Consider the following 26,925-nt stretch of genomic DNA (forward strand, 5'->3'; position numbering starts at 1 on the left):
CATCCGGGCCTCTGCTCAAATCTCAAATGTCACATTATCAGAGAGCCGTCCCTGTCTGAGCTAGCATCCCATCCTCCTTCCTTGCTACCAGCTCTCCTTGTTAACTTCTCTTCTTAGCATTCAGCACCCGACGGCACGTATTTATTCGCTGTCTGTCTGCTACCAGCAAAGCCTTATGTTCCATGAGAGCAGGAACCGTGTATTCAGTGCTGGGTCCCAAGCACCTAAGTGTTCGGTATACGTTGGTTCTACCACTGTATCAGTTTGCTAGGGTTTCTGCAACAAAGCACCACCCGCAGGGAGGCCTACAACAACAGAAATGGAGGCCAGGAGTCTGAGATCAAGGTGTCGGCAGGGCCGGTTCCTTCCGAAGCTGTGAGGGACAATCTGCTCCAGACTGCTCTTCTAGCCTCTGGCAGTTTGCTGGCAATCTTGGCATTCCTTGGCTTTTAATTGCATCACCCGGATCTCTGCCTTCATTCTCTCATGGCGTCTTCCCTCTCTGCATGTCTGTGTCTGTGTCCAAATTTCCCCCTTTTATAAGGATACAGTCATACTGGATAATGACCTCGTCTTAACTTGACTGGCTCTGTAAAGATCAGATCTCCAAGTAAGGCCACACTCTGAGATACTGGGGGTTAGGACGGGTCTATTTTGGAGGACACAATTCAACCCCTAACAACCACCGAGCAGCCATATGACATGGGGCAAGTTAGTTAACTTCACCAGTAAAATGGGGCTAATAATCGGATCTGCCTCGTTTGGCTAATGAAGAAAGCAAAGAGGTGCATCCCTGACCCCTTATGTGAGCCACAGGTACTGACATGAAACAGCTGGGGGTCCTGCTCCAGAGCACGGTGCTGGAGGCCGGCAGACAGGGTCTGGGTCCTCCCTCTGCTATTTGCCGGCTGTGATCCTGCACAAGTTGCTTAGTCCGGGTCCAACCTCAAGACATGCTGTAAGTCTCCACAAGGATGCACACCAGGTCCTCAGCACACAGTGCCCTCTCTACGGATGTCAGCTGCCATCGGCAAGGCTTGGGGGGGTGGGGACAGATGACGGTGTCACCCTCATCCCACTGACATCTTGCAAATTCATCAAGGGGGCTGCTCACCCTCATTACCTAATCACTGCAGCAGAGGCCAGGAAGCTGGAGCAAAGAGGGCACAGGAGCGGGGTTACATGGAACTGGGTGACAACAAAAAGTTGTCTTTTTAAACTCATCCAATACAACTCTTATCCCACAGCCCATGGAAGTCACTGGAACATCTTCCAGACGCTCAAACTAACACCTTCCAGCGGGAGCCCCTGGTCTCCCCGCCCAGCCCATGGGGCCCCTGCTCCCCAGTCTCCCTATCGCTTCCTTTCAGCTTCTCAAGCCAAAAACCTGGCAGAAACCTGCAAGTCGTACTGGACTCCTCTTTCCCCCTTATGTCCCACATCCGCTCCGCGAACAAAGCCTGTCAGCAACGCCTTTAAAGGACAGTCAGAATCCAAACACGTCCCTGCTGGCCCACCTACGTTACAGCAACAGCTCCTAAATGGTCTCCCTGCCTCTGCCCGACCCCACCCAGTAGAGCAGCTGGAAATGGTTCTAGCGCCTAAAAGGGAAGCCAGGCTGTGCCACTCTGCTGGGCACCCGCCCCCAACTCAGGGGCCACTGTCAGACTCCAGCTTTAAAGGACCAACAAGATCAGACGTCCTCCCCACCCCATTCCTCTGCAGCCTCATTTCCTACACTCTCCCCATCCCTCGCCTGCTCTGTGACAACCTCCCTGGCCTCAGACACACCAGAGCCTCTGTGCTTGTTCCAACGGCACCGTCTCAGCAACACTCACCCTCCCCTCCCTTCTTCACGGTTCCCACAGCACTCAACACCACCTATCAACTCGTCTATTTTATCATCCAGCTTCCCCCATCCCCACCAGAATGAGGGCACGGTCTTGCCAATTTTGCTCTCTGCTGCACCCTGGCACCTACTGGCACATTTTAGGCGCTCAGATGGCCACTGAAAGAATGAATGGCTAACGCTTTCAAAGCTCCTTAAAGAAAGATTCAACTGTACTCAATAACCTGGGTTGGGTTAAAATGATTAAACGTTCCTGAAAGTTTTTCAGATACACTGAAACAAAGCCTGTTTCACAGAATACCTCAATGCTCAAGAACTGCACTTTCCAAGTTTATAATTTTACCTACCTCAAAATATACGTGTTCCTAAATAAATGGAAAGACATTCTGCCTTCATGGATTAGAAGACAATATTGTTAATATGGCAATACTCCCCAAAGTGATCTACAGAATCAATGCAATCCCTATCAAAATCCCAGTTGGCTTTTTTGCAGAAATTGACAAGCTGATCCTAAAATTCATATGGAATTTCAAGGAATCCAGAACAATTCTGAAAAAGAACAACAAAGTTGAAGGACTCTTACTTCCCCACTTCAAAACTTACTACAAAGCTACAATAATAAGAACGTGTGGTATTGGCATAAGGATAAACATATAAATCAATAGAAAAAAATGAAAGTCCAGAATTAAATCCATCTCTCTATAGTTAATTGGGATTCCAAGACCCTTCAAAAGAACAGTCTCTTCAACAGATGGCTTTGCACGTGCAAAACAACTGGATTTCCACACAAAAGAATGACGTTGGAGCCCCACCTCACACCATGTACAAAAATTAACTCAGTCAGAATGGCCATCATCAAAAAGTCTACAAACAATAAATGCTGGAGAGGGTGTGGAGAAAAGGGAACCCTCTTGCACTGTTGGTGGGAATGTAAATTGATACAGCCACTATGGAGAACAGTATGGCGGTTCCTTAAAAAACTAAAAATAGAACTACCATGCGACCCAGCAATCCCACTACTGGGCATATACCCTGAGAAAACCATAATTCGAAAAGGTACATGCAAAAAAAGGGGGTGGGGGACTTCCCTGGCGGTCTAGTGGTTAAGACTGTCCTCTCCAATGCAGGGGGCACGGGTTTGATCCCTGGTCGGGGAACTAAGATCCTGCATGCCACACAGCATGGCCAGAAAAAAAAAGAAAAGAAAATATACATGCACCGAAATGTTCACTGAAGCACTATTTACAATAGGCAAGACAATGGAAGTAACCTAAATGTCCATCGACAAAGGAATGGATAAAGAAAATGTGGTACATATATACAATGGAATATCAGCTGTAAAAAAGAATGAAATAATACCATTTGCAGCAACATGGATGGACCTAGAGATTATCATACTAAGTGAAGTAAGTCAGACAGAGAAAGCCAAATATCATATGATATCACTTATATGTGGAATCTTAAAAAAAAATGATACAAATGAACTTAATTACACAACAGAAACAGACTCAGACTTCAAAAACAAACTTATGGTTACCAAAGGGGAAAGGTGGGGGGAGGGATAAATCAGGAGTTTGGGATAAACATATACACACTACTATATATAAAATAGATAATCAACAAGGATCTACTGTATAGCACAGGGAACTCTACTCAATAATCTGAAATAACCTATATGGGAAAAGAATCTAAAAAAGAATGGACATATGTGTATGTATAACTGAATCACTTTGCTATACACCTGAAACTAATGCAACATTGTAAATCAAGTATACTCTAATATAAAATAAAAAATTAAATTTAAAGAAAAAAAAAATGTTTCCAGAACATCAGAATGCATGCACTTGCCCCAAACCCACCCCCCTTCCATCCCAGAGATATCTAATATCTCTGGTTATATACAATAATATGGTTATTGTGTTTATCATGTATTTTTTAGAAGTTTTGGCACATATGTTGTTTGCATTTCCCAACGGTAGATTGTTTAATTTTACATGTTTGAATTGCATGTGTGCTATGAGTTAATTTTATCCTTACTACATACTTGATATTCATCTGTGAAAAACAAACAAAAAAAACAAAACACAAAAACACAAATTAAAACGAATCAAAGACCTAAATGTAAGAATTAAAACTATAAAACTCTTAGAAGAAAACACAGGGGTAAATCTCCATGATCTTGGATTTGGCAATGGTTTCTTAGATATTCACCAAAAGTACAAGCAACAGAAGAAAAAACAGAAAAATTGGACTTCATCAAAAATTTAAAAATTTTATGCATCAAAAGACACTATCAAAAAAGTGAAAAGACTGCCTAAAGAATGGGAAAAAAATATCTGCAAATCATATATCCAGTAAAGGACCAGTATCCAGAATGTACTGATATAAGGAACTCTTACAAATCACAAGAAAAAGACAAATAGCATAGTTAAAAAATGGACATAATACTTGAATAGGAATTTCTCCAAGGAAGATATACAAATGGCCAATAAGTAAATGAAATGATACTCAAAATTTTAGTCATTAGGGAAATGCAAGTCAAAACCACAAAATACCACTTCACACCCACTAGGATAGCTATCATCAAAAAAAACCCTGAAAATAAGTGTTACTGAGACTGAGAAGAAATTGCAGCCTTCATACATTGCTGGTGGGCATGTAAAATGGGGCAGTCACTGAGGAAAACAGTTTGGTGGTTCCTCAATAAGTTCAATATAGAATGACCACATGACTGAGTAATTCTACTCCTAGGTATAGACCCAAAAGAAATGAAAATAGTGTTCAAACAAAAACTTGTATATGAATATCCATACAGTACTATTCACAAGAGCCAACAGGTAGAAACCCAACTGATGAATGGATAAACAAAATGTGGTCTATTCATACAATGGAACATTATTCGGCCATAAAAAGCAATGAAGTACTGATACACACGACAACGTGCATGAACCTTGGAAACATGTTAAGCGAAAGAAGCCCAACACAAAATACGACGTTATTGTACCGATCCTTTTGTATGAAATATTCATAGACACAGGAAGTAGATTAGTGGTTGCCAGGGACAGGGGAAGCGGAGTAACGGAGAGGGTTTCCTTTGGCGAGGTGAAAATGTCCTGGAACTAGATAGTGGTGATGGCTGCACCACATCATGAATGTACTAAAAGCCATTTAACCGTACACTTTAAAATGGCTGAACGGTAAATTTTATGTTACATGAATTTTAACTCAACAAAAAAATAATGAACACACCCCCCTCTCCCCAAAAGTATGCTGTTTTTAGATTCCAGGAGAGTCAAGTACTAAAACAGAGAAACATCTAATCTAAAAGAACCCGAATCTGTCCAAGTCCCATTCCAGGACTTCTCGCTTTCCCCTGAAAAGGCAACCCACCTTCGTTTAAGACAGTGAATGTTATCTTCAGCTAGAAAAAGTCCCGAGTCAGAGCTCTACAGCCAAAGCACTCTCAAGCTCTTATTTGCTGTTTTATTACACGTCTCCACCCCAGCCAGCACCAGCCGCGATGTTCACATGTTGTAAATACACTTTGCCGAGACCGTGCAGTTTCCCGGCCACTGCCCGTAATAACTGCCTGTCTCCTCTTTGCCATCTGTGGGTGCTGATAGCTGCCTTCAGGCGGTTGGTGCTGGACGGCTGCCCAGGCGCTGCCCCCGTGGCCAGGCTGCTCGCGTCTCACTCCCCCCACCCTGGTCCCTTGAAGAGGTAAACGGACAAATTCTTTCTCTTTAGCGAGGTTTGTTAGAGTCCCCTGGTGTGTGTGACCTGGGGAATGGGGACCTCCCAGACGAGGCTGGGCATCTCCCAGCTCCCATATGGCACTCGGGCTCCAAAGTCAGGTATCACAGCCAGGAGCCCTGGCCAGACAGTAACGGGGCCAGGCACAGCCTCTTCGAGCCCAGGTATCTTCTTCCTACAGGTCACAGTGGTCGCCTGAGTGCTTGGGCATCACTGTGTCACCCTCCTTCTGGGCAGGATGGAAAAATACAATCGTCCCCATCCACAGAACACGAGGTCAAGCCCACACGCGACCGGTTTTGGTTTTCTTAGACGTAACCCGTTTTCCCTCGTCCAAACACATGCACAATTTCTGGGCAGATTTCCATAATTATTTCATCCTTTATTCTTCCAGGAGTTACCAGTCTGCAGTAAAATGGTGAAAAAAGTAGACTGGAGAAGAAAAAGCCATCAAAATCCTAAGCAGTACACGAAGGACAATTCATCTTTGAATAACTGGATAATTTATAAATTTATCTTGTTCAGACCTAAATATTGTTGAGAAAAAAGACTGTTCAGCTGTTCTATCGACTATATCCACACTATATGTCTATGCTCAGAAAAAAAGGGCTGAAAGAGGACGTACGTACACCAATAGGTTAATAGTGGGTAACTCTGGGTGACAGAATTATGGGTGGTTCTTCTTATCTAATGGCTGTAATCAGCATGTAGTGTAATATTAAAAAGACAAGTCCTTGAGACAATAAAAGAACAGCTGTGTCCCTGCCTCCCTGCAATCCAAACACTCCCTGCCCCACATACCTTGTTGAGCTTGCCCAGTGAGGATATGAGATCCGCCCATTCGCTGGAGGACTCAAAATTTCTTAAAGCCTTTTCAATCACAGAAGAGTAATTTCTGTATCTGTAATCATTCAATAGCTCCTGCTCTTCTGGATCCATCTTACATTCTCGCAGTAGAGAAGGTATCTAAGAGGGAATCAGAGAACAAACAAATGAGGCAGCTCTTCGAGGATGAAAAGCATTCCCAGCCCAGAGCCCCAGAGGACACGCGGCCACAAACGTTCCTATGCACAAACGTGCTGGGCGATCCAACTCAAATATTTAGCAAGGCCGCTGAGCCAGGCACAATGGTAGATAAGAGATAAATGGTTCCGGCCCTCCTGGACTCTGAGGGAGACAAATGGACAGAGCAGAAAGAAGTAAAACGCTAGGGTTCCACTCAATGGACAAAATGAATTCTCGGAACAAAGTCACAAAGTGGCTCACTGCACGTTGTTGCTGACTGGTGATTCTCAGCGCAGGCGGTCCCTCCCGGCACAGGGCATTTACAAAACCTAAGGAAAAGCAGATCTATGGTCTTAATTGAACAGTTGGTTTAGCAATCCAATCCTCTACAACTAGACTCGGAGAGAGGAGTGTAAATATTCTACAAGAAAACCAGGCGGAAAAAAAGGACCTAAGGGTGAAGCGTCTGACAGCAGTGGTGGCAGAAACCCACCGCGTGCCTGTTCATTTACTAAGTGCCAATTATCTGCCAGGCCCCCGACAGCTCTATGCCCCTGGGTGAGGAGTCTGAACGGAGGTGTGTCACACCAGGGCCCAAGCAGTCATCGTTTTATTCTGGCCCTTGTATATTCTTTGATGGACTCTTTTTTTCTTTTTCTTTTTTTTTTCCTGTGGCTAGATGCATTCATTATATATGAACCACTGCAGCTACTGCAAAGCCTGAGACATCGACTGCCTGAGCCCGATGCCAAAAGCAACCATTTCCTTTTCTTTTCATCCTCAATGTGACAAAAGGAAACAACGTGAGATGCTGCAGATTTGCCTTTTTGAAAACATCCATCATTTATACATTATAACATATAGAAATTCATGCTTAGGTTTTGTTTTTACTCCTTCATTTAAAAAAAAAAAATCTGAAGGTCAAGCCATCAGTCTATTCAAACAACTTACAGCTCTGAAAAGCACTCCACAAGGCGTGGAAATGTCAAATCGTTCCCTTGACTTGTCGCCAAGCTCCATACTCCAGTGTTTTCTCAAAAGTGATGACTTAGGGTTTCCACTTGCCTCCCTTCTTTAGTCTTCGTCTGATTAAGATCTATTTAAAGTGTGGCAGGCACCCACACCAAATTCCCTGCCCCCTTTTCCACACTAAGGGGACCCTCATTTTGCTCAGGGCGGCACTCTAGTTCCCAGCCTCCCTTACAGCTAGGAGGCCGTAGGACAGTGCTGGACAAGTAGAAGCTGCTGGTGGGGCCTCTTCTGGCCTGTTGTCCTCCTCCTTTCCCCTTCTTTCTGCCTGAAACAAAGGTTTGATGTTGGAGCTGAAGCCACATCTTGCAACCACGAGGAAAGAGCCATCTTTAAGGCATGACTTCCCTGCATAAGTGGAAGGACAGAGCAGTTGAGGCCCCAGATGGCTTTAAGAAGGTGCCATACCAACCCTGGACGCTCTGCCCCTGGACTTACTGTTTTCTGCACATAAGAGCTGATTTGTTTAAGCCGCCGTTCAATCAAGTTTTCTGTTACTCACAACCAAACACAATCCTGTTTGATTTATGAACCTAAGTAATATCTCACTAGTACATGGTCTGAAAGGAGAGAGAAATACGGAGCAATGGTGACATGATTAAATCCGCTGAGTTGGAGTTAGTTGGCTAACCAAGCTGCATGTAGTCAGTCAAATAAAAAGCCAGATATCACAGATGGAAGAAACTAAACTGCAGGGACAACATGATCTTTAAGCCTCAATCTTTCATTTATTGGCCACAGTGAGGTTGTAAGACTCCCATGATATCTTCTACTTCACTTTCCGATTGCTCTGGGCCCATTGTGGTCTTCTTAAGGCCAACACAACTTTCAAGTTGCCAACGTCAGTGGATCCTGTTTCCTCATTCACCTCTCAGGAGGACTGTGCAACAGGCCACTTCCTCCTTCTCCAAACAGCTTCCTGTGTGCCCACACTCCTCTGGCCCGCCGACATCTCTGCTGTACCTTCTCTGCAGGCCCATCCTCCTCTACACGACTGCCAAATGCTGGCATTCCCAGGCACCAAGCTTGGGCCTTCTCTCTCTCTCTCTACCCTCAATGATCTCTCCATTCCTTTAACTAACAAATACCATCTTCATGCTCATGACCCACAGATTTATAACCTCCCGAACCTCCCCCTGCAAGGCCCAAATTCATGCAAATGTTTCCTTGACTTCTCCACCCGGATATGGCACGCGTGTCTCAAACCAGGTGCATCCCAAACTAGACACTCGACTGTCCATCAACAAAACGTGGTCTAGCCACACGATGGCACGCTATTCAGCAATGAGAAGGAACAGAGTCCTGAAACATGTGACGGGGTGGATGAACCTGGAAAATACAAGCTTAGTGGAAGAAGCCAGTCATAAAAGGCCACTTACTGTATGATTCCATCTATATGAAATGCCCAGAATAGGCCAATCTGTAGAGATGCAAGTAGATTAGATAGTGGTTGCCTAGGGTGGGGAGTAGGAACAGGGGAGTATCTGCAAATGGGCACAAGGGATCTTTTGGGGGGTAATGGAAATGTGCTAAAATTGGATTATGGTGATGTCTGCACACCTCTGTAAATTTACTAAAAATCACTGAACAGTATATTTCAATGAATGAATCTTATGGTCTGTAAATTATACCTCAATAACACTGTTTTTGAAAAACCCTCTACTCTTTTTTTTTTTTCTTTTCCAATATAGTTTATTACAGGATATGGAATATAGTTCCCTGTGTTATACAGTAGGACCTTATTGTTTACCCATTCTATATATAATAGTTTGCATCTGCTAATCCCAAACTGCCACCCTAACCCTCCCCTACCTCCCCTCCCCCTTGGCAACTCACAAGTCTGTGAGTCTGTTTCTGTTTCGTAGATAAGTTCATCTGTGTCATATTTTAGGTTCCACATAGAAGTGATACCATATAGTATTTGTCTCTTTCTTACTTACTTCACTTAGTATGATAATCTCTAGGTCCATCCACGTTGCTAAAAATGGCATTATTTCATTCTTTTTTATGGCTGCGTAATATTCCATTGTGTGTATATACAGCATATCTTCTTTATACATTCATCAGTTGATGGATATTTAAGTTGCTTCCATGTTAAAAAAAACCCTCTGCTCTTGATTCTGTCTGCTCAACCTGCTCCTTCTCCACTCTTCTTTTCCTCAGAAAGTGGCCCCGCCATCTATGGGAATTTCAACATCGTCCTGGACTCTTCCTTCTCTTCACCTGTCACACTCAACCCAAGTCCTGTTGGCTCTTCTTCCAAAATACCCGTGGACTCTCCACTGTGCAAGCCACCTTTCTCCTGCAAGCCTGCAGAAGCTTCCTAAGGGTTCTCCTTCACTCTTGCCCCTCTCCAGTGTACTTTCACACAGCACTCCAAGTCCTCTTAAAACATAAAGCACTTCCCCACCATGTTTAAGCTCTTCCCATTAAGCCTACAGTAAGTCCACACTCCCCCCACCCCACTCTGTGGCCTACAAGCCTCCACCTGCCTCTCTCCTCAAGGCACTCTGCTTGTCCTAAGACAACTCATTCTACCACAGAGCCTTTGCACATGCTGGGCCTCTCTGCAAAAATATACTGTGCTATGCATAGGCACACAGTAAGATTGCCTGCTCATTCTTGGAAAGGCCTGCCCCTTTTTCTGAAATAATAGCCTTCATACTTTTTGAAAATATCAAGGATGGTAATGAGAGGTGTAGTTTGTTTTGCCAAGTAAAGAGATAAGGCTTTAGTACATCCCAACAGTCCGTAAGTTTTTTTGCTTTTTTTTTTCTAATTCCAGGAAACGTACAGGTCTGAAATCCCGTGTCTCTGAACCACTGCAATACTCGATGCAGTCTGTTCACTGTATTAGGTGTCTACGCACTGGAGAAAGAAACATGAACAAGGCAGGGTTCTACTGTCACAGTTCAGAGCCTAATAAAAGAGGAAATACCTAAACACATAATTTCAATTTAATGCGGCACACACAGTGATGGAGGGTGGGCTGATGTAACAGAGTGATGCTGGCAAGAAGGGCAGAGGAAGCCCAGCTACCAGCAGAGACATCCTCAAAGTCCACAGGTGTGGGCGCTTGTTAGCAGGAAGAGAGCCTTGTCAGCGATAACATGTGTTTAGGAGGGGAGGTGGCAAAAGGGTACCACTGCTCATGGTGAGAAAGGCGTCAGCCAGGTAAGAGCAGGTAACTGGAGCAGTTCAATGTTATGGTTGGTTATAAGAAGAAAGTACTATTCAATGTAACTAACTGGTGAGAAGTAACTCACCAGTAACGTAACTGGTGAGAAGTTTGGAAATATGCAAGCTCTTTTATTTCAAAATATGGGGCACTTGATACTATGCTAGTAAGCAAGTCTTCTGGGGGGGCTTGGCAAATCCATCATTTCTGCATGTATTTCTCTCACGCAACACACAAGAGTCCTAAGAGATGGGTATTATCAGCCTCCAGATGAGGATACTGGGAAGCAGGCCCTCCAGAAAATTGCTGGGGTCACATAGCAAGCAACTGGCAGAATTAGGATTCCAGCTCAGGCCAGCCAGGTGCCACAGAGCCTCGACTACATTAAGCTACAGGTAAAATTAATAGTGCAGCCCTTATAGAGCTCTTTTGACAATGTTTTTGCAGTCTACTCTGGATACCTTTTCTGGGAGAGATTCAATAGCTCAGTAAGACTGATAAGAGTTCTACAGCCTACTAACAATTACACCCAAAGGAGTAGTCATATAAACAAGCGTATTAGACCAGATGAATCTGCCAGAAAATGGAAAATGTCAGCTGGAAATCTCTCACCTTAACCATTCTTAATTTCTTAGGAAAACAAGTTTGAATGAAAAATCAACTGTCTAGATCCAAAAGAAGTTATTATTAAAGATGTTTACACGAAGGACCGTTTCTGAGTTAGATGAAAACATAGGTGAGTGAACAGTGTCAGAGTCACCCTCCCATGAGCCAGAACACTTATCAGTAGATAATGATCCTTAGTCACAGCACAGAAACACTCATCTGCAAGTGGTTTGATCAACTGTAGGGCACATGATTTTGAATCGGGTCTTTCAGAGTGGTAATTAAATTGAGGTGGCAAAAACGTAAGACACATAATGGGAGCAAGCTTTGGAAGGAGAGGAGCGCCTCCACTGCCTTACCAAAATATCCTGCAAAGATTCTCCCAAGTGTCGGGCAGCTGTCCCAGGTTAGGGAAACACCTGAGGGTAACAGCCTCCATAAGCAGCGGCACTGAGTTGCTAAAAAGCCATCCAGGAAGGCAGCAGTCGGCAATCCTGCAAGACGGAGGGGCCAGGCGGCTGAGCGCGCACTGCGGCTGGGATCCCTTCTCCTGAGGACAGTCGGGAAGACTTGGGGGTCTTCCCTTAACAGGAAAGCCTTCATCTTATAAAGGTCTCGATCCCTAGCCCTGCTCCCCGACCAGGACCGCGAGCAAACAAAGCCGCGGCTTCGGCATCCACCGGCCGCGGTGAGGAGCGGGCGGGCCGTGACCCACCTGACCTCCACCTGCCGGACGAGAGGCCGCGCCGGGCCCGGCCGCTCTTCCTTCGCTGCGGGGAGCCGGGGGAACTGGGAGGGGACCCCGCTCAGCCTCCCGGGCTGCCCCTTGCGGGGCCGGGGCCGGAGCCCACGCCCACTAACGGCCTCGCTAGGGCCGCCCCCGCACTGCAGCAGTGAGCGCCAGCGGGCCCGGGCCGCGCTCGGGGGAGCCACCTGCACACCGGGCCCGCCTCCAAGGCGCCGCCCGAACCCTGTGCACCCGAGGAGGACGCACCCGCCGCTCGCGGACCCGCAAGAGGAGACGCCCCGGCTCCCTCGGCTTCGCCTAGAGGCCGAAGGCGCCGGCCCGACTTACTGGCGGCGGCGGCCTTCTCGGCGGGCGCGCCTACGGGAGGCGCGGAGGAGCCGAGCTGGACGCGAAGGGTTAAACGATCGGCAGCTGCGGCGCGGCCGGGAGCCGGGACGGCGGAGGAAGCGCAGCGCCAGAGCCGCAGCGGCCACGGCTCCAGGACACTGGGCGGGCCGGGGGGGCGGATCTTAGACGCTTGGGGGGCGGGGACAAGGGCGGACCCTCGGTGCGTGGGGCTGAGCCTAGAAGGGCTGGGCCGGGAGACGGGCCCTTGGCGCATAGGGGCGCGGCCAAAGGAGGGGCTCCTCTGCGGACGGGGAGAGGCAGGGCGGAGAGGCGGACCCTCGGCGCGTTGGGGTGGGGCTAAGGGTGATCCCTCGGTGAGTGGGGCAGGGGCCGGGGAGTATCCTCGACGCTCGGGGCACGGCCCGGAAGGCGGGCCCTTGGCTTGGGGGGCGGGACCAGGAGGCGGTACCTAGGCTGGCGGGGTGGGTCCCGGGGGCGGGGCCTGAACGCGGACTCCAGGGCGCCGGGCTCCCACCCCAAGTCTCCCGCAGCTTCCCGGCGGTGGGCGTCGCTGGCAGCCAGAACAAGTAGCTCCCGCCCTCGCCGCGGGTCTGCTTCTGGGGAGGCATCGCACAGGTTGGGGGGAGGTTTGGCTCCGCCTCTCATCTGGGCCTTCCCCCGACACACCCAAATGGAAGGGGACATCGGTCAGTGAATCAGCCGGCCCAAGGAGAGGTTTGGAGTTACAGGCAAGGAGAACCGATGGACCCGAGAAAGGTGGGCTCCATGGCACCTGGCCATCGGGACTACACCCAAACTCTCGGGGAGGAAGCGAAATGAACCCTTCTGTACTCGCTCGGGCTGCTGGAGGTTTGGGGACCCTGGTAAGGTGCGCCGGCCCCACAGGCCGCACTTTTCCGACCCTTGGCATCGGAGAAGGTGAGGTGGATAATTCCTGGAATGAGCTTCTTTATGTGGGCTCTGGCTCAGAAAGGAGACCTCACATCAAGTCTAAAGAGCGTTCATGTTTCCAGATAAACTCTAACCCCTTCCTGTCATCCTCAGGAGCATTCGGACTTGGACAGTCCAGACGCACCCATCCTGGCCTGACAGCTGCAGAGCAAGAAGCACCTGATGACGGGACTCAGGCAAATTTCACCTGAGCATCCTGATTGCACCAGCTCAGGCTCCCAGCCAACCAAAGCAGTGCCACCTGTTGATTGAGGTTGTGATTTCTATGGAAGCCTCTAACAATTTAACCCCTCACTGTCCCCTGGGAATTTTCAGACCTAGTTTGGGGCTCATAAATGCTAGGCCATCCATGAAAGAGTTTGGGGCGGGGTGGGAGTGGGGAGTCCATGAACACGTTGAAATTGTGTAGAATATTTTGTGTTTATGTATGTTTCTGGAGAAAGAGTATAGAGTTTGTATCCGATTCCCAAGGGGATCTATCACCTCCCCCCAGACATCAAGAACGTTTTAATAGTTTGGGGTGCTGGACCTCTCACCAGCGAGGCTTCTGATTCTGATTCTATCTCCACCCAATTGGCATATACCAAGTGTCCCAGATGTAAATCCTCTAATGGTCAATTCTAGGAATGGTCTTAAAGTAAAAACAGAAGAAAACTAAAAGATTGAGCATTTGCAAGACAAAGAATTAATTTCATGAAAATTGATTTCCTAATGAAGATGTGATAAACTCCATTTTTACAAAAACAAAGTTGACAAACAGGTGAGTTTCTTTTCTTTTTTTTAGGTTTCTCAAATCCTAGCCACACTGCACATGGCATTGAACTAACAGAGATAAAAGAACTGCTTATACCCACCATTAAGGAGAGCGAATCAGTTTGTCTGTGCCAAAACCACCATGTACAACTTTGTCCTAATGAATTTATATAAAATAATACACTTGCCTTATAGTTAGGTCACCTAGCTCTGAAGAATGCCAGGTGTGTGGGAGGTTAATGTAAATTAACTTTGACAAATAAGGGTAGTGTAAACCCTTAAAAGAACTCCATTTATAATCAGGATTATATGTAAATGTACAGCACTAAGATTTAGAAGTTTATTCTTTTTTTTTTAGAAGTTTATTCTTACAAGGATCTGTTTACTTGGGTCAAGCTGTCTTGTCACCCTTGATGTACTGAGCTGTGTTCATCTGTTTAAGACATGTAAATAGCGTAGGTTCCTTGCATAATAATACTCAAACTAATTAGGGCACTTCAGATTTAATTTAAATCAGAATTTTACCCCTTTTGACAGTAAAGAAAGCACTGTAAGTCAGAGGAAGTGGGTCAGGCTGGCCCACCTCTTAGGAAGATTGGCCCAGGGAAACTCATTCTGAGTTTCCATGTGCAGATACTGGTGACCCTCCAAGCCCATCTCTTCACCCATCTGTGTAGAAATCTTGCATAGTTCTGTAGTTGATGCTGTTCCCACTTTGCGGTTGACTTGCAGTAACGAGTAAACCTTTGTCAGGATGGTCATTATCACCTGCTTTGATCTCCACTGCATCACTGTTTGGGCTCTTGGGCTGTCAAAATCCTGTTACAGTTCAGTAGGTGAGGGCAAAGTCTACAGACCAGGTCTAAAGCTGATGCTGTGTTTGGGTTTCCCACACAGGTGTCAACCTAGAAAAGTGTATCACAGAGAAGCTGATGTGGATGGGATCTCTGGCACCATTTGGTGGCTAAAAACACGTTTGAGATAATCCATTTAAAATATGCCACTTCAGGGAATTCCCTGGCAGTCCAGTAGTTAGGACTCCACACTTCCACTGCAGAGGGTGCAGGTTCGATCCCTGGTTGGGGAACTAAGATCCCACATGCCGCGTGGCACGGCCAAAAAAATAAATAAATAAATAATAAAATATGCCACTTTAAAACCGTATTTCATGTATCTACTTTACGGAAAAGTTCACACAGAGGCTGGTTTGGGGATCTAATAACCATATGGCTTACAAATCCCTTAGATTCAATGTATCATCTCCCTTAATTTTTACACCAAGGGAGTTGCCTGTGGTCTTTAGACTCGTAATAGTGAAGCTGGATGTACCAGGTGCTAGGCACCAAGGCATTTTTCTGTCAGACAGTCCTGGATACAATTCTGACTCTTGGCTCTTAGCTGTGTGATCTTGAGTAAGTTAATCAGCCTCTCCAAGCCTTTATTTCCTCACTTGAAAAAATGACATTAATACCTACCTCAAAGGACTGTTGTGAGAATTATGTAAAACAATGTCAGGAAAGTATTAAGCGTGACATACGGACTAGCACACCATGGGTTCTCACTTCATGATATTTTTGCCTTTACAGCATACTATGAAACATTTTCATGCACTTCTGTTAGATTCCTTTTGGTTGTAAGCAACAGTAAGTCACTTCAAACCAGCTTAAGGAAAAGGGAAACTTCTTTAAAGGGTACAAGAGTTGCTTAGAGCATCTCTTAGAACCTAGGGTCTCAGGGATGGTCTGAAGCTGGGGAATGGATGCCACTGTGAGAAGGGGGGCCATCTCTCTTCGGGCCACTCTGTAGCTGCTTTTCTTGAGAGTCAGTTTCCTCCTTCTCTGACTATGCCCGGCTTCCTCTGCTCCTTAGACCACGTGGGGGGGCGTGGCCACTCAGTAGCAGCTCTGAGCATTCCCTGATGCAGTCCAGCTGGTCCTGCGCTTCAGAGGAAGGGTCTACAGCTGGAGCAGTCAACAGAGGCTAGCAGGACAGAGTCATCTTGCAGCTGCCGCAGCTGCAAACATGGGGAAAGAGCAGGGGGGATGGGTCCGGGAGAGAATTCTTGGGAAGAGGGTGCTGGGCAGACCATCGAATAAGAGCCCCCAGTGACCTTCCCATAAAAATAAGAAATTCCATTCTGATCAGCAGTTTACAATTAGGGGTCTTCTAAGTGGGCTACATGCTGATCCAAAAAATGTCAAGGTGGGATATGGCTAGAGACAAAAAAGGGAGAAGACATCAAAGGAATTGGCCTGTTTACTCATGCATTTCCTGTCTGTGACGCCATCAGGCAGAGCCTGAAAGTGCTCTACAGCCCCTGGGCTTCTGCCCATCATTGGCAGGAGTCTGGAGGCTGGCTGCAGAAGTCCAGAGTATGAAAGGTATTCAGGAAACTTATGGAAAGCCATTAAAATGTTTTTAGAACCAGGCAAGGAGTCATTAAAATGTCTTAGGAGCTATGGTCTGAGACGAATATAAGAGCATGCGGGATTTAATCAGGCAATATAGAGACGGCTAGAGGAAGTGAAATGCAGTCTGGGTGGGATTCAGACTTCCCTCTACCCCAAGTGGGTGGAAAAGTGATGTGAGGGTTGTGAGAGCTGAATAGACACTTTGCAAGGCTGCCATCGCAAGTCAGAGAGTTGAGAATAATAAATACCTTGCACCCTGTTATAGACCAGAAATACTAGTGTCACCTGTGTAGTCCTGGTCCCCCAAATAAGTGAAACCTTCAGCACTTTCAAACTTTACTGATCTCCAAATGAAAAACACCATTACCCCTTATTTCTGCAGTGCTGTTGTCAGGAGATACGACGTGACCCTTGTGGTCACAATCAAGTGACAAAATTGCTGCTTCCCACTGTGAACAGCCCATCACAACTTGGTAAATCTGTGGTTTCTTTCCTTTGTATTTTGTCCATCGTGCACCTGTTGCATTTTTGTTGTTTGGCTACCCATTCCTTCTGAAGTCTTGAGTCCCTAGCAAACTTTCTTTGCAAGTATATTTCTTGTCTTTCGTAAGATCCTTTGGTCTCCAGGTCTTTTTTCTGCAGGGTATAACCAGAACGCAGGAGGCTGGTTGCAAAACCAATCTCATTTGGAAGCAGTGGAGTTGCCTGTTGTCAGAGAGACTGCAAAAGGGGCTCAGGGAGGGGCATCCGAAGAACCACCCTGGGCTGTACCTTACAGGGGAGCAGAATAGGTTAAGGAGAAAATATCTGCATGTGTCGGAGCAAAGAGATGGTCTGGACAAAGTTGCCCAGGCATGAACCAGATGAAAAGAGTGGCAGGGCAACCTTGCAAACGTTCTGGGAAGAACACAGGATGCAAAACCCAAACGGAAAACCTATTACGGAAGAAACCATAACCCAACAAAATAAGGACATTCCTCCCCGAGTCCCTCAAGCCACACAACTTCGTAAGTGTAAGAACCAATTTCAATGTACTCAAATGTAGGAAAATAGAATGAGATATAAAGCAGGGTTGCAGAACTAAGGAAACAGGATAAATCACCATCCTTATAGAGTCGACAACCTGGAAACAGCAAGGGACACCTGGAACGCGGCTGGGACCCGCTCTGCAGCCCTGGGACCTCTCAGGAGGCTAGTGGTTCTCTAAGTGCCATCCCAATACCAGCAGCACCTGGGAACTTGATAGAAATGCCCACTCTTGGGCGCCAATTCCAGGCAATGTTTTAACGCACCCTTCAAGTGGTTTGGCTGCCCTCTAATATTTCAGAACCACTGGACTATGTGCATCTCCCTCTCAGGCTAGAGCTTGGGCAGAGCAAAATTGCTCAGCTCCATTCCAGAACTAGATACTTTCTTTTTTTTTTATTTTTAAAATAAATTTATTTATTTATTTATTTATGGCTGTGTTGGGTCTTTGTCGCTGTGTGCGGGCTTTCTCTAGTTGTGGTGAGCAGGGGCTACACTTCGTTGCGGTGCATGGGCTTCTCCTGTTGCAGAGCACGGGCTCTAGGTGTGCGGGCTTCAGTAGTTGTGGCGCAGGGGCTTAGTTGCTCCGCGGCATGTGGGATCTTCCCAGACCAGGGCTCGAACCCGTGTCCCCTGCATTGGCAGGCAGATTCTTAACCACTGAGCCACCAGGGAAGTCCCAGAACTAGACACTTTCTCATCGACGCCCCGCAAGGACAGAAACAGAATCAGACTACAACACCAGAATTCATTCATTCCCCAAACATTTATTAAACCTCAAGTGCCAAAGCAGACATTCACCAGTTTTGGACGACTTTGTCCCAGACTAGCTGCCCGTGAGGCTCGGTGGCATCTGGAGGCAGGAGGGCCAAGTAGACGGGAGTCTCAGCCCCCTCCTCCACGGTCCTGCAGCCATGAGCCCCCGCCATGTCCGTCTTCACCCACCCAGGGCAGCATGCGTTCAGCAGAATCCTGTCCGCTTGTCTTTTCTCATCCAGACGCCGGGCCAGGATTCTCGATAAGACCGTGACCCCCAGTTTGGACACCCCATAAGCAGAGTTGGGCCAGCCCTCCCTCTCATGCACCTCATTTTTTGTGTCCTCCACGAACTTTTTCATGAGCTCCACCAGGTCTTCCTCTGTGAGTGTCTTACATCGGAACTTCTCCTGCAGGTCTTCGCTGCAATTTTCAAGGGCTTTGGAACCCTGTAAACTACTGACATTCACCACTCTGCCTGAAACAGAATAACAAAAATATAGAGCATGTCACAAATAAACAATCATTGGTTGACTACTGACAAACATGATTGAGTCATGGGGCAGGTGTAATTGCTGATTTAAAAAATGATTCTAGAAGGCATTAAAAGAAAACCTCCAAAGGCATTCAGAAATGCCTCAAGAAGGCACCAGTGGGTTTTAACTTTTTGTCCCCTGTTCTCCCAAAAGGAAGAACACATTTCTGTCAATAACAGGGGCTAAAGAGCAGTGATTCATTAGGTGAGCAGAAGTTAGGTCTGTAGTAGAATCACCAGGTAGTTTTATAAAACACACCCTCCTACACACACACACACATTTCCAGGTACTTGTGAACTTGCTTTCCGGAGGACAGCGCCCTCACCCTTAGATTATTTCCTAGGGTCCGGGGGCCACCTCTGTACCCCTGAGTGCCAACATCAGGTTTAAGCAATCCCTTGCCAATGACCCTTGTCTATCCTTAATGATGGATACTTTCACATGTGGAATGGGTTGATTCTCCATCCCAGTTTTGATTTTCATTGCTTTTTTTAGCCCATAGTTAACAAATAATTAAATATAATTAGTGAGTTAATATTCATATTAGCAATGATTCACAGCTACTAAAGAGACAGATCTGTCCATAAAATAAAATATGAAGGCCAAAAACTAGAAAATAATTTGAAGCATTGATTGAAATCCCCAAACCAGTGAACGTGTGAATTTACACATTCTGTCCAACATCAAAAAGCACCAAATTTGGGGGGTTCTTTTATCACATATTATCCTGAATCCATATTCTTTGCATCCAACAGGATAACTGGATTTTATTTCATTTTCTGAGTGGCATTCACCACAGGTACACATTTGTCGGTGGGGTGTGTACGTGCTGGGAGATTCTTGTGGGCCCAGCCCCATACGGAGATGCCCTCACTCTGTCCTTGTACATAAGCATCTCACATAGCCCGCAGGGACCCAAGACTCTTCAGTATATTCTTTCCTTCCTTCCTTCTCTCTGTCTCTCTCTGGTAATAACATATTTCTTTCCCAACTTTTAACTTTGAAAAACTGCAACCTACAGAGAAGTTGCAAGAATGGTTTAATAAACACCCACATATATGCCCTTCAGCTGAGTTCACCAATTGTTAACATTTTGCCACATTTGCTTTCTCTCTTTCTCTTAATTGTAGACAGATACCATAAACCTTCACCTTAAAACACTGTAGTATACAGAAGGGCATTCCCTTCCAAAACCGCAAATGTGATCACATTAATCATGATACAACACTATTATCTAAACTATAGTCCATATTCAAATGTCCCTAATTGTCTCAATAATCTTCCTTTACAGGTTTTTTGTTCGTTTTCATCCTGGGTCCAATGGATTGCATGGACCCTGGAGGGATAAATGGATTGCATTTAGTTGTCCTATCTCTTTAGTCTATTTAGACTAGAGCAGCTGACAGTGATCTTTTTAAAGACTCTAAGCCATTATTTTATAGTATTTCCCCCAGTGTAATCGATTGGCATGATTTTTTTTTTTTTTTTATGATTAGATTCACTTCAATATTTTGGCCAGGAATTCTGCTTTGCTAAAGTTATGCTCTTCAGTACTTGCTAAGCAGCTTTGTACTCAAACGCTTGGCTGCTACAAGGAATTAAATTCAAACAGGAAAGGAGGAAAGAAAAGGAAAAACAAATTACAGGAGCTACTCTATGCCTTCGATGGAAAAAAAAAACTTCCTAAGAGGAAGAGACGTCCTCTTTGATCTCAAGGCACACCCCTGGGGGAGAGGCCAAGGGGTGACAGTTGCAACAGCTAAATGGGCCCAATTAGCCCTGAGAAGGGCTCAGCCCACACCATCACCACCACTCTTTGCTGAAGTCCAGGTGGCTCCACGGTCCGGAAACAACCCCTACTGCGTTCCGGCAAGAGTGGGCAAGTAGCTCCCCCTAGTGGCTCAACAGCTGCTTAACCTATTCACTCAATCTTTTTAAAAATTATTATTTATTTATTTATTTATTTTAGGCTGTGTTGGGTCTTCGTTTCTGTGCGAGGGCTTTCTCTAGTTGCGGCGAGCGGGGGCCACTCTTCATCGCGGTGCGCGGGCCTCTCACTATCGTGGCCTCTCTTGTTGCGGAGCACAGGCTCCAGACGCGCAGGCTCAGTAGTTGTGGCTCACGGGCCTAGTTTCTCGGCGGCATGTGGGATTTTCCCAGACTAGGGCTCGAACCCGTGTTCCCTGCATCGGCAGGCAGATTCTCAACCACTGCGCCACCAGGGAAGCCCATATTCACTCAATTTTGAACCAATAAGCAAGCGGGATAACTTTCTTTAAAGTGATATTATAAAGCTAAATAAAGAGTGGCTTTTAAATCAGCTCTGAATGTGGAGAAAGTGACTCCCTACAAACCAAGGGGCAGATGCTCAGCGTTTTGCCCTCCAGGGTGACGTTTATTGAAAAGTCACCACTATTCTCAATGTGTTGTAAACCAAAGATTCCCGCTTTGGGAATTACTGTTACAGAAAACTGGTTAAAGACAGTGATTCACCAGCACTGGGTTGGTCCCTGAGCCCCACCCTCCCCAAAGACTTCTTTTACCTTTCAAAATGGTTAGTTCACAATCATTTGGTGCTATAATACTTCCCTCACTAGAACTAATTATCCTGGTTTGATTGAGGGGTGAAGTTAGGAAACTGGGATACTGTTTCCAGCTCTATTACTACCTGGCTGTATTCACTTCTCTGGGGCTCAGTTTCCTTCTCTATAAAGTGAAGGTGTAGGAATGTAAGTTTTTTTCAATACTTTGCAGCTTTCAAATTCTATGATTCTAAAATCCATAGGAAGAAGATTTCATGATACTTGGTAAAAGACACAGCTATAATGGAATACTATGCAGCTGTAAAAAAGAATAAGAGCCCCAGATATAGTAAGTGAAGAAAGCAAGGTGGCAAACATTATACTTAATGTCCTTTTTTTTTTTTTGTAAAAAGGGAAGCATATATATATATATACACACACACACATTTATTTTTGCTTAGATTTGCATTTAAAAATTCCATCCCCTTGACCCTGGACACTCACCAACTCCATGCCCCTGGACCCAAGGCTTCTTTGAGCCAGTACGTGAAACTCTACCTGTGAGCTTTCTATGATCCCATCCCACTAAGAAACCAGTAACGAGAATCACCCGTGGAGGATGGGGAGGGGCAGACAGGTGGAACTCTCACCATGCATCTTTTTAAATTTAAATATTTTTGCACTGGATATCATCTTTCTTCAAAATGTTAAATTAAGAAAAGCATGTTTCTAGAAAGAACCACAGAGCTCTTCTTCCTAAGAATCACAGTTGATTTCTTGGGAAAGAAAATCCTCAGGGAAGCAAGGCTTCTCTCCCCACCTCCCAGCACAGTTGTAATTTACACAGCTAGGATTGTTTGTCAGCAGTGGTCTTCCCCGCTGGACTCTGTGCTCCACGGACAGGACTGTCCATGCCCACAGTACTCACCACTGTATTCCCAGCACCAGAGTAATGCCTGGGTTATGGTAGGTGCTCAATAAATGTTTGTGGGAAAAGTAATAAAAGTTATTCATTGAATACTTGAAAGTGTGGGAAAGATATTTCCTAATAAAGAAAAGTTTCTTTTGGATGCTCTGAACCAGCTTGGCAAAGGTTGGTACAAGAAGAAAGGAATAGAGGAAAATTCATAGTAATGAGAGAACAGACCCTTACCCCAAGCCCCAGGTGAGCTGGGTGAGGCCCGGCCACCTTGGGGAACTGAGAAGGACTGACTGAAGTTGCTCAAAGGCAAGAGGCCTTTGGGGACTTGAAACACCTTATCCTTCTAGGATTCAGTTCATGACTTGGGACCCAAGAGCATCATCATGTATCATACACATCTTTCTTTTTGGAGGTGGGGGAGAAAATGAACTTTTCGTAAATGTTGAGGGAACAACTGGGTAGCCATATGAAAAATGGTACATTTAGAGCCATCTCCTTCCTACACAAGGATAGACTTCAAATGAATCAGGTATCTAAACATACATGCATCTATACACGCCTAAGTGCACTCATGCCTGCAGGCATACAAACATACAAGTTCTGGAGGAAAAGTGAATTAATTCTTCCATAAACTTGGTGTGGGGTATACATATCTTTCAATGAAGCTGAAATGTTCGGGTGAGGAACCGGATACTCTGAGAAAATAATGCAGTTTTCTATTTTTCCCCCTAAAGAGAAATAGCACCCCTGGGTGATTCCTGAGGGACAGCCCCCCGGCCACCCCCCCCGGGGGGGTGGGTCACGCCTTGCCGAGGGGAGGCAACCTGACAGTCCACAAAGCTGGACTTACCATGAGGTTTCACTATCGGCAGTAATTCGCTGCAGACATTTCTCGTGGCAAAAAAGTTTGTCTTCAGTGTCATCTCAGCTTGAATGTCAAACGGTGTCGGATCATCAACTTTCAAAAGGAGAAGGAAACAAAGTCATGCATGTCCTCTTGAAATTCATAAGACAAACTGGATCTTATCTCTAATGAAAGACAAAACCAGCTAACTTTTAAAAAAATAAATTTATTTATTTTTGGCTGCCTTGGGTCTTCGTTGCTGCGGGAGAGCTTTCTCTAGTTTTAGAGACCAGGGGCTACTCTTCCGTTCGGTGCGCGGGCTTCTCATTGCGGTGGCTTCTCTTGTTGCGGAGCTCTCATGGGCTTCTCATGGGCTCTAGAGCGCAGGCTCGGTAGTTGTGGCGCACGGGCATAGTTGCTCCGCAGCATGTGGGACCTTCCCGGACCAGGGCTCGAACCCGTGTCCCCTGCATTGGCAGGTGGATTCTTAACCACTGCGCCACCAGGGAAGTCCCCCAAACAAGCTACCTTTAAAACAATTTTTAAACCATGAGATCCGTGGTTCTCAAACTTGGAGCGTGTATGGGAAGCACTTGCGGGGCCTGTTAGAGCACAGCATTCTGGGCCCCGCCCCCAGAGCTTGGGATCCTGAAGGTCCGGGGTGAGGCTCCAAAATTTGCATTTCTAACCAGTTCCCAGGTGACGCTACAGCTACTGGTCTGCGAGCCACACTCTGAGCAGCAGTGATCAAAGTTCTCAGTCTTGGATGGGCATAGGAGGCACCTGGGGATTCTGTTAAAATGCAGATTACAATGCAGCACGTGTGGTGGCGGGGCTGGGGATTCTGCGATTCCAGCGAGTGTCCAGGAGGGCAGGCGCTGCTGGCCGACAGCCCACACTCTGAGGGGCAAGAGCTTCCAGCTGAAGTCAGTGTTCCTCCGTGTGTCCTCCAGGAAGCCGGGTATTTATCCACCAATTCCCCAGCCGTCGGCTCCAGGGGCTGTCAGTCGCCCCCCGCCCCCGCCTGCGTTCGCAGAAAGCCCGCAGACCGAGTTGCAGGTGCAGGTGCACGGCGCTGCCGAGGGCCCAAGGCCAAGGGGGTGAAGACTTAACGCTTCACAATGCTTCATTTTCCTCCGCTCTGCCTCTTAGATTTCTCTTCCCCACTAGGTTGTAAGTGAGGCTGGCCTGTTTATTTCTACCCGCAGCACATGGCAGATCGATAACTCGAATAATAAGAGTAAGTAATCTCCTTGATCTCCTCCCTCCCGCGCCCCGCCCCCCGGCCCCAAAGGAAGATGCTACTTCAAACCACACTTATATATGTTTGATAACAAACATAGCTTCCCTGGGGGTGGGAACCACGCTCGCTTCCTTTTTGCCAGAGCCTATCAAAGCTCTCCATGAAAAAGCTCCATCAAAGCTCTCTCAAGTCCACTAGCGCGTGCACGTGCGTGCTAATCGTGCTCCCGAGATTCACTTCCTGTCCCGAGCAGATGCCTCCCCGCATCTATGAATGCGCCCTTTCACGGAAAGAGAAAGCCCAAAGTGAGTTTGGAGACCCTTCGCAGAGAAAATGTTTCTCGCATTAGAAAGCTCAGGAGCTTAGCAGGGCGTGGTCCCCTCCCAGGAGGCCGATTCTCTTGCAAACCTCAGCAGCTGTCTGTTCTGGGAGGGTCCTGGGCTGAGCCCTGGCGTGCTCAGGCCCGCACAGGCCGGCAGGCGGGTGGGGCGCGCTGTGCCCGGCGCCCGGGCGGGTCTTGAGCTAAACGAACCGCTCCCGCAACTCCGTGGGAAGCGGGAACAAGCCGTGGGAGGCGAGAGCTGAGTGCATCCCGAGGGGCGGGCTCTGCCTTCCATAACTTAAGTGGGCGGGTAGGGGGCGTATGCGGCTCACTGTCTCGCACCCACGGAGCGCCCGGGGACCTCCCGCCCCCCACACCTACTCTTAAAGGCGATGCCCGCGTTGTTGACCAGCACGTTGAGCCCCCCGTACTCCTTGCGCAGGAAGGCGCGCAGGGCGCGGATGCTCTGCAGGTCGTCGATGTCCAGCTGGTGGAAGCGCGGGCTCAGGCCCTCGCCCTGCAGCTGCTGCACGGCCGCCCTGCCCCGCTCCACGTCCCGAGCCGTGAGCACCACGTCCCCGGAGAACTGCCGGCACAGGTCGCGCGCGATGGCGAAGCCGATGCCCTTGTTGGCACCGGTGACCAGCGCCACGCGGGAGTAGGACGGCATGGCCGGGTGCCGGGCGCGCGGGGCTGTTGGGTGAAGAGCGAACCGGGCCGTGGGCCACGGGCGGCGCGCGCTGCGGAGGCCCGGCCACAGTCAGAGAAGCCAGGAAGAACTGTGTTCTAGGATCCAGCTCTGTGACTTGCAGAGAACGAGGCTCCGGTCCTCGGTCCCTCCCCTCCGAGGAGGGGCCGTCTGTTCCTGAAGGTTTGGTAACGCCCCATTCCCGGGTCCGCCCCCTCCCCGCGATGCGCCCTCTTTTGATCCCGCCTCTTGAGCCAAGCTGTGGTCTGCGGGGTCGAGACGTTGTTCCCCTAAAGCGAAAGCGGACGGTGACGGGTCGATAGGGTCTAGAGCTTCCTTGCAGTTGGATTGAAGAAACTATTGTGGGAGAACCCCAAAAGGAGAAAAACAAGTGCTGAGTAATTTTCTTGGGCGTGCGTCCGTCATCCACTGCAAAATGAGGGTGTTCGCTTTTTCCTTGACTACAGTGAAATTATTTCGACACGGTAACTGCTTCTCAGGACATAGATCCCATTCCTTGCTTAAGAGAAACTCAAGAGAGGAATGAGAGAAAAAAAGGTCCCAAGAACAGATTTACAGGTGTGGGCAGGGTACCTAGCTGTGTGGGATCCTAGCTGTGTGCGCCCCCAAGTGGGAGAGAATGTTTATGAAACTCTCATTGTGGGTGAAGCCTCTTACCGGGATATTTTTATTCATCTTACACAACTCCTACGGGTGCTACGTGTGTGCATTTTAGGTTTGTCCAAGGAGGATACATATATGCATCTTTTTCTCTCAGTGAAATTTGTGCCCACAAAGTTCAACTGAAAATGAATCTCCAAAGGTGTGTCACGATGTGGACAAGCAATTAGAACTCTCCCACCCACCTTCTTTAGTGTAATCTGAGTGTGTTTGATTAGTGACTTTTAGATTTATGGAGAGCTACCATCTCATTATGACTCAGCTCTACGCAAGCACAGGTTGGCTGACCTGCCTGTGTCTGTCACCTTGACTCCACTTTCTCCATCAAGTCAACAGGTGAGGTCAGGAAGGGGGGCACCCGCTGGGGCTCACCCAGTATTTTCTTTTTTCTCCTAAAGATTATTTGGAACTCTATTTTAAAGATACAGGGCTCTTCGGGTTTTTTGTTTCTTCTTGAGTGAGCTTAATTCATGTTTTTCAAAAAATTTGTGTATATCACCTAAGTTGTTGACTCTGACATGAAGTCATTCATCACATGCCCTTATCAATCCTTTTAATATCAAGAGTGATACCACTTCTCTCATTCCTGATATTGGTATTTTGTGTCTTTCATATCTTTTTCTTGATCTCTCTGGTTAGAACTCTTTATTTATTTTCTTGAGGAAAAGCTTTTGGTTTCATTGATATGTTTCTCTATTTTTTCTGGTTATATTATATTTCCATTCTAATCTTTATTTCCTCTCTTCTCACTTTG

The 26,925-nt window shown here is 46.9% G+C and overlaps 2 protein-coding genes and 2 long non-coding RNA genes across 11 annotated transcripts in view; 2 read left to right on the forward strand and 2 right to left on the reverse strand.

The window, feature by feature from the left end:
- DOP1B (DOP1 leucine zipper like protein B) overlaps nt 1-12,651 on the reverse strand; it is a 107,966-nt gene extending 95,315 nt beyond the window's left edge. For 4 of the 6 annotated variants that reach the window (XR_014245094.1, XM_082393564.1, XM_082393563.1 and 1 more), the window contains exons 1-2: nt 12,496-12,651; nt 6,404-6,568 (exon numbers count right to left, since the gene is read on the reverse strand). Coding sequence is in view for 5 of the 6 variants with exons in the window: in XM_082393564.1 (XP_082249690.1) it covers nt 6,404-6,541 (138 nt within the window). In the remaining variant the exon portion in view is untranslated. Of the gene's footprint in view, nt 1-6,403; nt 6,569-11,779; nt 11,915-12,414 lie in introns of all 6 variants that reach the window. The other 2 variants (XM_082393562.1, XM_082393561.1) reach the window with 2 other exon arrangements.
- Nucleotides 12,652-12,934: 283 nt separating this feature from the next.
- Nucleotides 12,935-18,081, forward strand: LOC309630192. 3 transcript variants are annotated; one of them, XR_014245515.1, is made up of 3 exons: nt 12,935-13,434; nt 13,561-14,227; nt 17,014-18,081. It is a non-coding gene; the product is annotated as an uncharacterized lncRNA (long non-coding RNA). The 3 variants fall into 3 exon arrangements; XR_014245516.1 differs by having other exon boundaries at nt 17,259-18,081; XR_014245517.1 differs by lacking the exon at nt 17,014-18,081 and adding an exon at nt 14,252-14,562 and having other exon boundaries at nt 12,946-13,434; nt 13,561-13,720.
- Nucleotides 18,082-18,404: 323 nt separating this feature from the next.
- Nucleotides 18,405-25,608, reverse strand: LOC309630182 (carbonyl reductase [NADPH] 3). Its single transcript, XM_082395112.1, has 3 exons — nt 25,184-25,608; nt 23,244-23,351; nt 18,405-18,891 (listed from the first exon to the last, which is right to left on the reverse strand). The coding sequence occupies exons 1-3, from the start codon at nt 25,470-25,472 to the stop codon at nt 18,455-18,457; spliced, it is 834 nt and encodes a 277-aa protein (XP_082251238.1). The 5' UTR covers nt 25,473-25,608; the 3' UTR covers nt 18,405-18,454.
- A 233-nt stretch (nt 25,609-25,841) lies between these two features.
- The window catches only part of LOC309630193, a 45,672-nt gene continuing 44,588 nt past the window's right edge, over nt 25,842-26,925 (forward strand). The window contains exon 1 of the long non-coding RNA XR_014245518.1: nt 25,842-26,507. This is a non-coding gene — a long non-coding RNA (uncharacterized lncRNA). The remainder of the gene's footprint in view (nt 26,508-26,925) is intronic.

This window comes from Balaenoptera borealis (genome assembly GCF_965194805.1).
Source record: "Balaenoptera borealis genome assembly, chromosome: 5".
Taxonomy (NCBI): Eukaryota; Metazoa; Chordata; class Mammalia; order Artiodactyla; family Balaenopteridae; genus Balaenoptera; species Balaenoptera borealis.

What these genes read in the sequence shown, in the direction of transcription:
- LOC309630182 (XM_082395112.1), bottom strand. Translation starts at nt 25,472, where the DNA reads ATGCCGTCCTACTCCCGCGTGGCGCTGGTCACCGGTGCCAACAAGGGC. An exon ending in CGCGGGCATCGCCTTTAAGA is followed by an intron (nt 23,352 to 25,183) that starts GTAGGTGTGGGG and finishes TCCTTTTGAAAG; the next exon opens with TTGATGATCCGACACCGTTT. An exon ending in GCCGATAGTGAAACCTCATG is followed by an intron (nt 18,892 to 23,243) that starts GTAAGTCCAGCT and finishes ATTCTGTTTCAG; the next exon opens with GCAGAGTGGTGAATGTCAGT.